Source organism: Nanorana parkeri, unplaced genomic scaffold (assembly GCF_000935625.1).
Source record: "Nanorana parkeri isolate BGI_ZX_2015 unplaced genomic scaffold, ASM93562v1 scaffold773, whole genome shotgun sequence".
NCBI lineage: Eukaryota > Metazoa > Chordata > Amphibia > Anura > Dicroglossidae > Nanorana > Nanorana parkeri.
Window position 1 is genome coordinate 238,652 of NW_017307041.1, and position 16,869 is coordinate 255,520.

The following is a 16,869-nucleotide window of genomic DNA, read 5'->3' on the forward strand; positions in this document are numbered from 1 at the left end:
GAAGCGGTGCCATTGAATACAATGCACTGCCACGCGCCCTCCCACCCGGGGAGAAGTTTCACATCGATCGCAGTGCGATGCAGCAGCTACCGCTCTGGAACGTACACGCTTTCGGTGTGAACAAGGCATTAGGAAGATACAGGTAGTCAGAATCCAGCACAAACCTGCACAGTTCTAGGGTTCCAGTCATAGGATTTTTTCCCAGGTTCACCTACCTACTTTGGAAGGTACACTTTGGACGCCTTTTCCTGTTTCCCAAGCCCCTCCTCAGGGATCACTCAGGGTTACTCTGTACCTGTTTTTTAGGCATGATTTACCACCTTTAAACCTGCACCCAAAGCACATTTCTTATATATTTCGTGTGTAGCGCTCACCCCCGAAGAAGCCGCTGGATGAACGGGATTTTAGCAACCTGACTGCCCAAAAGGACTTACCGCCCTCTGTGGCAACCAATAAACTGAGATCTAGACTGTAGGTATGATGAAGAAGAAATGTTATTGTAGAACTTCAGGGAGAGAGTGGATAAGAGCTAGGAGCATCCAAGATGGTGTAGACTCCTTTAAATATGCACTGCCATCAATGACTTGGACTTTTAAGCCAAATAGGGCAACCTGTGTATTGAGCACCTGGCTAAGCAATACATGAATCAGAAGTCACCAGTCCATTCAGGAACATAGTCTCCAGTCATAGCAGAGGATCAGGCTCCACATTAGTCTGTCATCTTTATCCTCGATATGTCACTGGGCCCCCAGACTCAGGCCTCAGTGTGAGCACATGGCTTGGCCTCCTAGGCTTTAAGCCTAGCCAGATTAGACAATCAGTAGCAGCCTCCCCTCAGGCAGGACCCGGGGAAGAAAGAGAATTTCCCATGGCCTGCCCCGAATATTTATGTCTTCTCCCAGCATGCACCATTGGCCATGAACCTCCTAGTGATTGGCCAGGGAGACATAGATATTCATAACAACCACTTATTGGTTGCTCTGCAGCAAGGATATACCCTGCAGCAGGCAGATGCAAACGATAACAGACTGATTAGGGAAAACCAAATGAGCACAGACTATTAGATCAGCATCAGGCTGGGCACACACCTTACAACCATCGCAAGACTTTTGTCTTGCGATGGTTGTAAGGTACTTAAAAAAACGTACGATCTACCAATGTTGCATAGGCAGATCGTACTTGCGATGATCGCAAGCCACGCACCCTGAGGGGCGGGCTTCCGATGACCGCAATGCCGAACGGGCAGTGTGCGCGGCTGTTATCGTACGGACATGCCACAAACCCGCCGAACATCGTACGATGCTCGGTGGGTTTTCGAACATGTCCGTAAGTTTAAAGTCGTGCGACCTTACAGTAGTAGAGGTCGCACGGCTTCCACACACCTTACGATCATCGTACGATCGCGGGATTTCCCGCGATTATCGTATGATAATCGTAAGATGTGTGGGGACCCTCAGACTGATTACAATCTGACAACAACTACATTTAAACTGGACCTTAACCTCCTTTCACTAAAAATCACATCAGCATGCAGCTCTCTATGCTGATTTAAATTCATCTTACATTCATTAGTTAAACAAACTTGTTTTTCATTTACTTACAAATAAAGTGCATCTACTTCCTGGTCCAGTTCTGGCACAAATGATGTAATGTGCTCAAGTGTTGCATCCTGGGAAGTTTACATCAGCAGAGCATTACTGGGAGATCTCGGAAAGGTATTTTCCTCCCCTAAGATGATGTGGATGGTCACATGTCCTAGTCACATGTGCCAGAGTTCCAGGAAGTAACGGGACATCTAGTAATCTGCCCTTAGTAAACATGGCCACTGTCTGAAACTGAGAAAGAAAAGCGAAAATAAGGGATGCAAAGATTGCAAATCCTGAAATTATCTAGAAGTACGTGTTTGTAGATTTTCATTACTAAACATTTCTAAAGGTGTGTTTTATTGCTAGCTTAAAGATATGGGTAAAGTTCCTCTTTTAATAAGCACTCATGGGTCCTCGGAATTAATTGCGAATTAAATGCATATTTAGAACGCATATATTTTTCAAAACAAATGCATAAAAGGTCCTTAACAGGACCCTGTCACTTTGTGGTAAAAAGTAAAATAGGTGGATAGATGCCACTAGATCTCTGGGTGGTGGTATTAATATACTGTGTAATGTACTGCATACCAAAGGGCTATCCATGGTCACCTTGGCCTGTGACTAAAACAAGCAAATTGAGAATTAAGGCACCACGCCTTGATATTATATTCTAAATACAATTTCTGTTATGGGCTGCCAAATTTAGCCCCAATGGAAGGGTTAATTTGAAGGAAAACAAATGGAGATCTTTAATTATCCAGGTAGGGTTTACATCTACTTTAAAGGAGAACTATGAGATGAGTGATTTGCACTCACCTCATAGTTCTAGCCGACCTGTGACAATGAGACTGTCACAGGTCGGCTCAGTAGATCGGGAGGTGAGCGAACACATACCAGGTTCGCTCACCTCTCGATCCTGTCACGGCTCTCTGCCGTGACAGGGGGAGGGGCTGGATTCCCCTCTCCCCGCTCCGATCTGCCAGCGCTGACTGGCGGGACGGAAGGGGGAGGGGGCGGGTACAGCTGGCTCTGCCTCTAGATAGGCAGAGCCAGCTGTCACTCACGCAGCTGGGCGGATCCCGTCATCTACGTCGGGATCCGCTCCGGCTGCGGCGTCTCAGTATACCGCTAGCTGTAGCTCGCGGTATACTGAGCTTAGGGTAACGGGAGGACGCTAGTTTGTGTCCTCCGGTTACCCTAAGGAGAACTATGGGGAAAAACACTGACCCCATAGTTCTCCTTTAAGGCAGAACTAGTGTGTCTGGTGTTTCTCTTAGAGGATGTGCACCTTGCAGTGTATAAAATAGTCTTTACATGTCTCCTTTAAAGAAAAACTCATACTCCTTGCAATTTTTTGGTTTTAAATTCTGCTTTCATTCCCTCATATACCCCAGCATATACTTACCATTCCTTCATTCACCCACTGCTCCATTCAGAAATGGGAGCCAAAAGGAAATACTTGGTACTTCCGTGTATGGAGGAGTATATGACTCAGCCATGTGACAATGCTGGGCACAGAGACCTCCTGTGTACGCTACAACTCTGGCAAATTGTAGCTTACACAGTGCTGTCTTTTTGATCCCGGTGGCTGAATTAATGCTGTACACTGCATGCTGCTAGAAAGGGAAACATTAAGATGAATGTATTGCATTGCTCTGCATGGGCACAGCTCAGATTTACTGTAACCGCCTCCCGGCCGGCCATTATCAAAAAAGGGCTAGCCGGGAGCTCTCTAGATCTGAGCGGACGTTTTTAAACATCCGTTTAGCTACGCCCACTCACGCGCGGGGAGACAGCCAAAATTTAAAACAGGCAGTGGTGAGAGAGGAGAGAGAGGAGAGAGTGTGTGTGTGTTCGTCATCCCACTCCCGCGGTCACGCTGGTCCCGGGCTCCGCTGAGCCCGGTGCAAGCCCGGGACCAGCATAGTGCCTTTGACGGTACTGATCTCCCTCCGGTCCCCTCTCCGCTGTCAGAATGCGGAAGTGATGTATGTTACATCACTTCCGCATTCTTGTGTCACTCTCCACTTTCAGACGCTGGATAGAAGCTGATGAAGCAGATCTCTGCTTAGTCAGCTTCTTTGGGGGTCCCTAGGTGACATTAGGGATCTTGGAGACCCTGATGTCTCCATAAAGAGGACCCGCCACATCCTCTTTGCTGTCACATAAGGGGATAAGAAACCCCCCTTTGTGATTACAATAAAGTTAAGTGAAAAAAACAAAACAGGAAAAATAAATTCAAGTTACACATGAAAAATAATGTTTAAAAATACAAATTTTTTTTTTAAGTCCCCACCCATACATACAAGCGTGCGAATATGCATCAGGTGCGCACACGTGTGAAAACAACGATTGCGGCCATTACGCTGCACGTTACATATCGCAGCGAACGTCGCAGTGAGAGCAATAATTTTAGGGCCATCAATCACTGATAACACTAAACTGATGAGCGTTAAAAGCTTTTGAAGCGTCGGCTATGGTCAATTTTGGTGTCATTTTGAACCTGTTTGGTGTCTATTTACCCGACGTGACGCCGTCTTTTATGTTTTACAAAAAAATTGGGTAATAATTGTTTCCTAACACAATAAAAAAAAAACTTTTTCTTCTAAATTTTCAGTCATTTTCCCTTAATATAGTAAAAAATAAAAACCGCAGTGGTGATTAAATACCAACAAAAGAAAGCTCTACCTGTCCTCAAAAAATTGTATGAAATTCATTTCAGTACAGCGTTGCATGACGGAATAAACGTCAGTCAAAGTATTGCAGTGCTGAACACTGAAAAATGGCCTGGATGGGAAGGGGGTGTAAACACCTGGTCAGCAAGTGGTTAAGTAATAATGAATAGGCAGCAACATGAGATGTTTTGGTTACAATATCTACTGATGTTTTAGGAAAGAGGAAGTTACATACATTTACATCCATAGGGTAAAGGTTATAGAATGTCAGGTACAGCTTGGAGTAAAATATTTACATTAGGAGAATGCATTATATACATTGACATGAATTGTTATTTAAAGAAGAACTCCAGGAATTAACAAAGTCAACCCTTGCAGTAGGGCTACCCTCACACTGCAAGGGTTAACTGGTAGTTTTAGTCTAGGGGGCTAGACTACAGAAGAAATACTCACCAAATCCTCAGTCCTGTGGCGGTCAATACTCACCTCTCTAACCTAGCTGTGTGGTATGTTCCTCAGTGACCTCATGTGTAATGCAGGTGAATGGACAATTGTATACAGGTTCAGGGTATGCTAGTGTAACGCCCTGTAGGCAGGAATGCTATTAAAAAAGGTATTTGTCAGATTGTTATAAGTCTTATGCTGATTAATAGTCTATGCTCATCTGGTTTCCCCTAATCAGTCTGTCTTCGTTTGCATCTGTCTGGTGCTGGGTGTACCCTGGTCACAGAGCAGAGCAACCAATGAGAGATTGCTATGGGTATGCATGTCTCTCTAGCCAATCCCTGGGAGGTTAATGGCCAGTGGTGCAAGCTGGGAGAGGAGATAAATACTTGGGGTGGACCATGTGAGCTCTCTCTTCCTCCCCCGGGCCCTGCCTGGGGGGAGGCTGCTATAGACTGTCTGCAAGGGCTAGGCCTGAAGCCTGGGGACTAGCCATGTGCTTACACAGAGGCCTGGGTCTGGAGCCCAGTGGTTACTACTGATGACAAGGATAAAGATAACTGGTGACTTCTAACTCAAGTACTGCTGTACCAGGTCCTCTTCACACAGACTGCCATTTCTGGCTTAAAGGTCCTAGTCTGTGATGGCTGCAGTTACTCTAACCTAACACTTAAGGAGTCTACACCAGCCTGGATGATCCTGACCCTCAACCTCTCTCCCTAAGGTTCATCAATAAAATTCCTCAGCATCATATCTACAGCCTGAACCTTGCTTCTATCAGTCACCATAGAGGGTGCCAAGTGATAATGGGTAATGTGAATCTGGATACCCCTAGACATGGCGATGATGGATGGTTATTATTCTCTGCTGCCCCTTTGGGGGTGCACTACACTAGTTATGGTTAAGGATAGTTCTTTGAGAATGTTCTGGGTGCACTGGTGTAATGGCATGGATCCTGCAACCAGTCACATTTTTCTGACTTACTACAGAAATGCCAAATAACTTTGTTGTTATGGGTTCAAACTTAAAATGTTTTTATATAGGCAGCAGTTATATTTTTTTTGTAGTACCTCTTTTTTTGGCTGATGTTTATAGCAGTAAGTGTTTGCAAATTACCATAAACCAAGAAAAGAAATGTTCAATGCATCTCAGGCTCACTCTGGGAATGCTATAAAACTGAGTGTTTGCTTGGAAATTTCCACATTTAAGGTTGTCCCTCTTTCCCATGTTAGATTATTAAGAATTATGCCCTCTGGCTATAGTTTTTTTTTCTGGCACAGACTGAAGATCTGTCATCAGCAGCCTAGTTTACATGCATTTGACAAACTAGCTATACCTGACTAGACTTGCACATGTTGCACTTATCTCCTGCGTTAAACTTCCACATTCCACACCCAGTTACCTGGCTTGTTAAACTGCGAGTACAATGCAATATTAGGTAAGCCACATCTGTTGTATTCACGGTAGTAAATCCATCACAATAGAAAAATGTTACAGAACAAACGGAAGTGATTCTCCACATGGACAGTAAGATTTCAGCTCTTCTTTTTTTTTGCCAGCCCATGTTCTAAAATGAAAGACTGTAACTGGTTGATAGTGACAACCTCCATTTACTTTTTCAATTTCAAAATCCAGCATTTAGTGCTGACACATTGATAAATCAGGACCTTAGTCTTTTCTACTAACTTCCGTTCTCCCAAAAGTTATATTCCACCCTCACCTTTTTAAATCTTCTGGGCATTTAGGGCAAGATAAAGAGGGAAGCACGATTGAAAATTGAAAAGAACATTCCTCAGAATGCTTCTATACCAGGATTTCCTTAGTAAGTTTTTCCAAACATTTCATAAATCCAGGAATTCCTCTTGAAATTTTAATTTGTTTGGTGTGCCAGGTATACCAATGGGCACAACAAAAACTAATCAAAAAAAGGAAGAAAATGAGTTATCAGAGGAGGACAAAGAAACAGGAAAATTGTATTTCATACTTACCGTAATTTTCCTTTCCTGTCCAGCTCCACGGCAGCACACGAATGGATTAACCCATTCCTTGTGCTGCCATGGAGCTGACAGGAAAAAGGGTTCCAGAGGGTTGCTGAAGATGCCTGCATATGTGTGTGCACTTCAGGAAAGGATAATAGGAAAATAAGATATGTTGTACTTAGCCCTACCTTATCCACCATCCCTTATGTGGATACACAAAAAAAGTCTCTTGGGTCAAGGCTGCCAAATTTAGAAAAACACATCTGGCATAAATGATGGCAACGAGAAAATAAACCTTGTGAGTAGGGTCAAAGTGATATCCCTGTGAGGTTCAAATGGCAGCTTAGTCAAAAGGACTAAGTTAGGGTCCCATTAAGTCACTGGAGTGATTACAGGGAAAATTAGAGACAGACATCTCCCCCACTTTCAGAAATGGAGTGTCCACTCATTGTAAGGAAGACTTGTTCACAGGCTTGGAGGCTTTGGAAGTCCAAAGCTTGTGGTGTAACAGGGTCCCAGGCTTGGACTTGGGCTTAGAGGACTGAGAGAAGCAAAATTAACTCTTCCTAGCATCAGGTAGAAGACTTCCATCTGAGAGTTGGCCTTTTTTGCTGAGGCAAAAGGTGCTATCCACAATCAATCGACCACCCATGACATCCTTGATAAAGTTGCCAAAGCGGCTCACCATCAAAAAGCACATCAAACATATACATATACACACACACACACACATTATACACATGCACACACAACATTATATATATATATATATATAGCACTACATTTTGGCAGACCAGTGTTTGAGCCAAAGGGTCTTTGGCATATGTACGGTTAGGAGACCCATGCTAGATATCAAGCATATGATTATGATATTTACACAGTAGTGTATAGCTACAGGCAGCTGCTGGAGAACACAGGGATCAGTAAGGATATATCCTAGATCCCAAGACATATCCAGGGTCTGGCAGATGAACATAATGGCAATAATCGGTTGCAGAATAAGGCCTAGGGAAAATAAGGCATTAGAAAGGGCTTTCAGTCTTTTAACGACAGGCTTTTTAAAAGGAGAACTATGAGGTGAGTGCTTTTCACTCACCTCATAGTTCTAGCCGACCTGTGACAATGAGACTGTCACAGGTCGGCTCAGTAGATTGGGAGGTGAGCGAACACATACCGGCGTTCGCTCACCTCTCGATTCTGTCACGGCTCTCTGCCGTGACAGGGGAGGGGCTGTATTCCCCCCTCCCCGCTCTAATCCGCCAGCGCTGACTGGCGGAACGGACGGGGGAGGGGGCGGGTACAGCTGGCTCTGCCTCTAGATAGGCGGGATCCGCTTCAGCTGCGGCGTCTCAGTATACCGCGAGCTGTAGGGTGACGGGAGGACGCTAGTTTGTGTCCTCCCGTTACCCTAAGGAGAACTATGGGGAAAAGCCTTAACCCAATAGTTCTCCTTTAAATACTGGAATGTCTTTGTGCTGTGCAGGAGACTGAGCCCACCCAAATGCACCAATCTCTGTCCCCAGAATAAAGACTACCGGATGGAGAGACTCAGAAGGCAAAATGGTGCCTCTAAAAGGAACCATGCAGTTGAGAGACACGGTCAATATTGTCCAGCATAGGAATGCTGGCACAGGAATCTGCCAATGGTGAGAAGGAACAACCCCATATACCCCAAGAGACTACCCTAAGAGACCAAAGGGACTAAAGCTATATGGACCACCTACACGAATTGCCTCAAGTTCCAGCTCCCAGATACCAAGGGGGAGAATAAGAAAAAAAATGAAGGTCAACAAGAGGTGATGTAAAAACTGCATTTTGTATTGAAGTTGTAGTCTATCATGGGAGTGAGCTTGGAGCAGTGGCTACTTTACAACACACACAGGGAACATGGGGAACAATAGTACCTTCCAGAAGGAAGGACAGTGTCAGCACAAATTCAGAGATGATTTGAGGCTCTACAGCCAAGTCATACACAAATAAGCTGAATTTGTTTAATAGCTGAGGTACTTGAATGCATTTTTAAAATTTAACTCCTAAGTTTAATGTCACTTTAAGACAAAGGTTCAGCTAGGAACAAATTTGGTTTGGCTTGAGTTATATTTATCTGTCAAGAGTCTAATCTCATTTTAGATGTTTCCTTGCAGGTTTAACAGCCTCTGCAGTTCCTGTTCTTCAGCAATCAGCCCTTGCCTCGACACATACTATGGTGATTGTATTAAGCTGTCTGTGCTACCTGTGTGGATATAAATGTTGGGGTACATTCCTGACACTTATTAGAACTGAAGCGGCGGCCTGTATATGCTGCAAAACCTCTTCTGCATTACAGAACCAGTCCGATTGTGACTAAAAAGCTAATTTTTGTCAATTAAAAGTACCTGAATGCCTTTTTAGGATTTAACTCCTGAGTTTAGCATCATTTTAACACCGCTTATTTCAAGTACAGACAGAAACATGACTGTGCTATGGGATCACCAGTGTCTTACATTGTAGCTAATGTATACATAGAGGAGGCAGAGAGGAAAGCCTTGAACTTTCATGGGAAAAACATCAAGTCAGGTATGTGGATGATATATGGCTTGGGTAAGCTGTAAAACTTTATTACAAAAAGACATCAAGTTGAATGCGACCAAATACTACAAGCTGTACAATGACCTGGATTAAAAGGAAAAGAAACAAAAAACTTTCACAGACAAATTTGCAGGAAAACATCACAGCTTAACACTACTTGAAAATACTTTTGTATATTTCACTGGCATTTCTCTTTAAAATGTCCAGTTTGCTGCTACAAGCTACACAGGTAACCAAAGTAATCTAATCTAAAGAAATAAATAAAAGCAACTTTGCATTTGCAAGTTTTTATTTAATGCAGAAAATAAAGATAAACAACAAAAATATAATCAAAATGAGATACATATAGTTATAGCTTCCTTTAAATGTACTTTACCTAACCTTACACAACACTGACACACACACAAAATTATAGTAATCTTCTATGAAGACACACAAACAAAATCATAGTAATCTTCTATGAAGACATCCACTCCTCTTCTACCGTGCATTTTATACAGAGTGTACATAAGTTATTCGTCAACTCGTATCCCCTTATAGTCTGGACATCACATAAGAACCTGGGTGCAGGTTTTAAGGGTGCCTTCCTTGGCATGGTGTGCTTGCAGGACAGCAACAGCTTCTTCAACCTGTTATGAAATGCATTTTAGCGAAGAAATGATTAACATGTAAAAAAAAGCTCTAAATCAGGTGTATATTATTTTAAATATATTGATCACTGTGATGCAACAAAGTGCAGAAGAAAGTTCAGTAAATCACAACCACTTACAAATGAGCCATTATTAAGGGCAAGCTCACCACACTACAGGATTGCTCGATTAAGATACAACATTCATTAAATGGTAAAAACAGGTAAGCAAACCCACACTTGCCAATGCATCTATTGCTTCTGTCCATCTTGACCTTGCGACAAACCTAATCATCTTTTGAGTGGGGAGTTACACCAGGAGATCAACATTTGGCATTCCCCATTACTAGCAGATTTGTTGCAAGACTACAGGGTGAAGGGATCAAGACTTTTTCAATTTAAATAGCCCACTTGCCAGTTTTCTACCCCTGGTATGTATACTGAGGACAGAGTCGACATACAACAACTCTTTAACTCAGGATGTGAGATACTACCAGTACTGTCGCTGCATTCCTGTTCAAGTCATGATGGTATGTATATATATATATATATATATATGCTACCACCGTGACATTGATGGAAGGCAAGGACTCCTCTGGGCTCCAAGAACCGAGATTAAATTGGAGGCCCAGTACTTCGTCCCCAGCCATGCAGGCAGGTGTCCATAGTTACTATTTTCCAGCACAGAGGGTGAATTGACTGCTGGCTTGCAGCAGAGGAGAGTAGAATCCCCAAACCAAAGAGGACTTAGTCAGGCAACTCACTTTTATATCCCTGTTCAGAGACAGGGAACATTTGTTCCAGTGTGACAGGACCTTGTGTCTTCAATGTTGTGATTTGGTGTTGCACTTGAGGGATAAGGCCATTTGAAGTCTGCTACCCTCAGATCCAAAACCCACGTGCAGTGGAAAATGGATAACCACCTCAAGTTGTAGTTTTCCAGACTGAATGAACACCTTGGTCTGGTTAGTATTTAAGGCCATCTCCAGAATTTCTTTCGAAATTTTAAATTCACCCCAACACCTCCCGAGTCTGAATGGTGATAGATGGGTTAGACTCCAGTTCAGGTAAGACTTTGCATGCAATAGAAGATCACCCAGGTACCTCACTACTGGTATCCCTCTTGACCTAAAGGCAGCTAGCACTGGTGCAAACATCTTCGTGAACACCTGATGAGCTGTGGCTAGGCTGAAAGGGCAAGGCTGCAAACTGAAACTGTTCTTCCCTTACCGAAGCAGAAGAGCCACTGGTGCTCCTGGTAAAAGTCTACATGGAGGAAGAAAACCTTCCCATCTATGGATGCCAGAAAGTCCTTCTGTAAGGACACTACTGAACATATTCACTTGTGGATTTTGCCAAAAATGTTTAGTGCTTTGAGATCCAAGACAGGTTGTACTCCGCCCTTTTTAAGCACCATGAAGAGGTTTGAATAGAAACCTTGAAACCTTTCCACAGCTGGAACTGGAATCACAACTACCTTGGCCAAGAATCTCTCAATGGCCAGACGTAAATCAACTAACCATTGAGCAGAAAGGTACACGTTGGAGGCAAACAACCTCTGGAGGGGTTGTGTAAAAATATTTTGTAACCCAAAGCTACCAATTCAGGAAACCATTTGTGTGAAAATAGGTTCACCAATAGTCCACGAATGTTAGAAATCTTCTCCCCACCGAAGCTGAACAGGTGGAGGCAAAACTTCATGCAGGGAAGGGCTTGGGCTGCCAGAGACACCTACCCCCTGCTGAGGTAAAAGGCTTAGAGGATTTAAATTTTTTTTTTCATATTTCCTGCAACAACAAAAAAGCAACTTATGGGCTGAAAACGTAGGCCCAGATTTGTGACGAAATTCCTTGGCCTTACTGAGCTGGAGCAAGAAGGTTCTCTTTCCTCCATGAGGTCCCTGATGACCTCATCCAGCACACCAAATTAAGTTGTTTCCATATGAATGGCAGATCCATAAAAGCACTTTTAGACATTTGGACCAACACTTCTGCCACTTGCGCATGTTAATAGCCAAAGCTGGCGACCTAGAGACGGAGGATCCTGAGTCCAGCACCACATCACAAATGCACTTTAAGCCCTGTACCAGCTGCTCCAGTCAATCCACAAGTGGAACTTTTTTTCTCAGCTAGACCTTAGTGGAATACTTATACATCACAAAAGGTAATATAGTGTTGGATGTCAGTGGTGGAATTTAAATTCTAAAGTGTATCCCTAAACAACTTAATTGGCTATAACACCAATGCCTTCTCCTGAACTTGATGTGGACACTTTGTCGTAGCTCCCTAAGGAGGCCAACCCTATATCCGACTCCTTATTAGATGCCAGGACTGCACACACTGCCTTGAAGAGTCCTCTTTAGGGGGAGGGCAGTCATTTCTTGCCAGTGGCTGAGAAAATGCACTACCAATGAAACAAAACCTTCCAAAATGGAGGCCAGGGAATCCAGGGATGAGGATAGCCTTGAAATATCCAAGGCTGGCAGTGGAGAACCAGAGGATGGGAGGGAAGACAATAGGGATGCAACCATACCAATATCAGTATTGTTGCCGATACTGGGCGTTTCCACAAGTACTCGTACTCTAGCAAATGCTCAGATACTAAGTGATGATACTGGAGTTTACATTTTTAAACTGAAGCTGATGTTGTAAACAGGCACCACTCTTCACAGGAAGGATGCCGAGGTCCCCAGCGTCGGCCAAAAATCTCCTCCTGCCCGCCGCCACCCGTGAGAACGACTGGGAAGCCTGGTAAGAGCCCACACAGCCCACCATAGACCCCGCATGCCACCTGAGAGACCGCACAGCCCCACCATAGCTCACCATAGATCCCGATAGCCACCTGAGAGTACACATAGCCCACCAAAGACCCCGCATAGCCCCCTTCAGAGCCCACCATGGACCACACACAGTCCACCATAGAACCCTCAAGTGCCGTTTTATTTTTAACCGTATAAATCTACTACTACACTATCAGCAGATTAAACAAATAAAGAGCAGTGTGGCAGCATAAAAGGTTATACATGCACAAGTAGATCGTTCAAGTATTTAGTAAAAGTAGCAACAGCAGTCAGGAATATTCACCAATGAACAGTTAATGCTATTCATCAAACATAACTATACTAACATCAGAATGTCCAGTTCATCCTAAAGAACACTTGTCACTAGACTTTCAAGTGGCAAAGTGGAACTATGGGCAATATCAGCAATTGGTGCATTGTGGGATGTTCCATGGGCATGACTTGGGCACCAATATTTGCAAAAGCCAGAAAAGCCAGAGAGCAGGTTGTAGGGACTCTTGGGGCATCGTGCAGCAGAGAATAAAGGCATTGCTATCCAATGGCACCTAGCACTGCCTATTCTAGAAGGGGGAAGGTTACTTTTGTAGTTTTCTCCTTTGGGTTAGCAGCCTCCTGCCACATTATTGTGTGCAAAGTACAGGTTTCCTTTTAAGTGTAAACATATAAAGAAATGCTTTTAATACCTTTGAATGAAGTGATTCTGGAGATTCCAGCATGTGTAGTAGCTCAGAATTGTCTATTTCCAATAACATGCCTGTGATCTTTCCGGCAAGTCCTGCATGCATGCCGTGTATCAAGGGATAAAGTCGTTCACCTGTGGACAAGCGATTGATATAGTTAATAATGCACAGCACGTTTCAAAAGTTATGCCTCGCTTGGGTCGTTCCCCTGTGGACACGCGATTGATATAATTATTAATACACAGCACGTTTCAAAAGTTATGCCTCCCTTGGCAACAAACAAAACACACACATCCCTGTCATGCTGCTAATCCTAGGGAATGGGAAAAATTACTTTCAGAGAACTATATGTATCCATTACCAGTTGGGCTGGAAATAATTACAGCAAAGTACATTAAGCAAGCTGCGCTATGCATATTACTAGAGATAATTGTGGTCTGTAATCTTTAGGCATCTGATTTGACTAAGCAAAAAATTAACAACATGGTCTTCCAACACAGGTCTGAGGTGTCTGGCATTTCAGATTTAATTGCAGAGGATCCCAACATACTGTACTTCACATGCGGTCGCATGCAGTCAGTGTTGGGACCATTGTGAGTAGAGAATATTGCTTTATTCCCCTAATATCGAGAGCCACAAGTCGAAAAGGACATGCTACCAAGGTCCCTGCACCACTGCAGAGCAAGCTCTAAACAACCCCTAAATCTCATGTATGAAGAAAAATATCAGTGAGAGCCTTGCAAACTAATGGTATCACTAACATAAATGTTTGATCACAGTGTGCCTGAAATTATTTCCCCTAGCAACCATACTCAGTTTCACAATGTTTATAGTAGGGATGTTCAGATACCAAGTACCGTACTCGGTACAAGTACATGTACCGATACGTTTCCAGCTCCAAGACTAGAGAAAAATTCTAAAGTTTAGAGGTAACTGTCATTTGTAAGGAGCACACGGAGCTCCTAGGATTTGTGCTTCCCTGTTTTAATGTACGAGATGTATATGTGTTATATATATATATATATAAGTAGTAGCCTCTTTTTTGCAGTTTTTTTCAACCGTTTGCTTGTGTTTGATTTTATATATATATAGATATATATATACACATATACACTAGGGATGCCCCGATACAATTTTTTCAAGTACAAGTACTGATACTTTCCAAGTACTTACAGATACAAGTACTGTTACATGTTTGTTTATTGTATGTGAGAGTTTTTCTAAAACAATACAGACTAAAACAATACAGACTGATTATTTCAGGATCAGTGGTGGAGTGCCAGAGCCAGGTCCCAGCTGCAACCCTGATAGTTCTTATGAAAATGCCAAGTATCTGCACTGGTGTCTGAACATCCCTAGTTTATGGTGTCTCATAACTAGTGTGAGCCCGTAGATACCCAGAACTGTTCTATTTTGAAACCAACTGCAATATGTTTAAGCCAATTCAACTTCCAGAAACAATACAAGTGAAATTATGACTGTAAATCTATACATACCAAGCATTTGCTTTTGTTCTTGTGGTGGGGCAGCTGCGAGCACGGATGCTGTTAGTGGCTCTTCTAGCATTTGGCCAGGTTCTACCTATGGAAAAATAATAAACATTTTATAGGATTCCATAAAGTATGAAAATGAAAGATTGACCATGATTAGTCATTAGACATCACAACAAACACTGGATTTTGCTAAGGGGCATTTTAACTTCAAGAGGTTAAAAAACATTTCCACTTGTCCTCACTATTGGCATGTGGTGCCTTTGAAATTGCAGAATGCATTCACTAAGCCAGCCCTAGCACATACCATTATCTCAAATCAGAGGTGTCCACTAATTTCAAAATATTGTGCTGTTTGTATTGTTGAAAAGCCTAATAAATGTGTAAATTCAGTTTTAACTGGAATATCGCCCTGAATTCCACCTGTCAATCTTTAACCGCTTGAAGACCAGGTGTTTAGATCCCCTACCTGGCCAGGCCATTTTTCAGTGTTCAGCGCTGCAGTACTTTGACTGACATTTATTCCGTCACGCAACGCTGTACTGAAATTAATTTTATACAATTTTTTGGGGACAGATAGAGCTTTATTTTGGTGGTATTTAATCACCACTGCGGGTTTTATTTTTTACTATATTCAGGAGAAATTACTGAAAATTGAGAAAAAAATTTTGTTTTTGTTTTTTTTTACATTATGCTATAAAACAACTAATATTACCCACTTTTTTGGTAAAATATAAAAGACGGGGTCACGTCGGGTAAATAGACACCATAACCTTTACACTCAAAAAATCAATCAATCAAAATGACTTCAGTTTCCCAAAGCAATGCACACTGGCAGTGCCTTGTCATCAGCAGAGCATTGCTGGGAAATCTCATCTGTAATCTCAGGAGATCTCAGAGAAAGGTATTTTCCTCCCCTGAGAGGACATGCATGGTCACATGTCCTAGTCACATGTCTAGTCACGTGCCAGAAATCTGGGAAGTAAAAGGAGAGCTAGTAATCTGCCTTAGTAAACATGGCCACTGTCAGACTACTGGGGAAGAAAAGAGAAATAAGGTATGCAAAGAATACAAAGTCGGCAATTATCTAGATGTATGCGTTTGTAGATTGTCATTACTAAACTTTTCTAAAAGGTGTGTTTGTTGTTATTTTAAAGATATGTGTAAAGGTCCACTTTAATGATGCCACTTTTCAATTACCCTTCTTTTTAATAAAATAAGGGATTTTTATGTTTATTGTGCAAAGTGGGTTTCTGACTTTTATGAATGCACTCTACTATATGAATATTGCATATACAGGGATGTGAAAAAGTATGCGCACCCCATGGACATTGTTGAATTTTTAAACATATTTAAACAGGGAAACAGATCAAACAGTACAGATAAAAGGTGATATAGTTAAAATAAAAAACACACAGAAAAATTTGCCTTTTCAAATCATAGATTCAAAAAGAATTGAGGGGAAGATTACATTGAAGGTTTTACATTGTAAAATGCAAGTACACCCTTGGTCTCAGAAGCTGGTACTGCCCCCTTTAGCATACATTACTTCTAGCAGGCAATTTGCATGCCTGTTCAAAAGTCTCGGACATCAATGAAATTTTTGACCATTACCCCATTTTATATTCCATGTGGTGCAATTACTTTTTGACATGACTGTATATTCTGTCATTGTAAACACCCAGCAAAAAAGAAAAAAACATCTTGCCAGTTCTATAGGTGTTTCTTAATAAAAGGCGATTTATATAAACAGGGAAAATCCTATCTATTTGGGATCCTTCTGCTATATTACTGAATGTGTGCTGTCTTCTTCAGGAGTCGCTGTATTTCACTAGACTTTAGTTTAGCACTTCAAAAATAGCAGGAGAGAGATTAAACTGGTTTTCTATAAGTAAATATAGGGGCCTTATGCATCGGTTTCTGACATGTCCACAATAGCTTAAAGGATAAGTTCACCTTTTGCAAAAATTAAAGAAATGGATAATTAATAATTATATATATATATATATATATATAAGA

At 42.2% G+C, this 16,869-nt stretch overlaps 1 protein-coding gene across 1 annotated transcript in view; it reads right to left on the reverse strand.

Annotated features, from left to right (window-relative positions):
- Positions 1 to 9,800: 9,800 nt before the first annotated feature.
- Positions 9,801 to 16,869, reverse strand: part of LOC108793681 (embryonic polyadenylate-binding protein) — a 57,941-nt gene continuing 50,872 nt past the window's right edge. Inside the window, exons 12-14 of the mRNA XM_018564690.1 lie at positions 14,857 to 14,941; positions 13,364 to 13,494; positions 9,801 to 9,881 (exon numbers count right to left, since the gene is read on the reverse strand). Coding sequence (XP_018420192.1) covers positions 9,801 to 9,881; positions 13,364 to 13,494; positions 14,857 to 14,941 — 297 coding nt within the window. The remainder of the gene's footprint in view (positions 9,882 to 13,363; positions 13,495 to 14,856; positions 14,942 to 16,869) is intronic.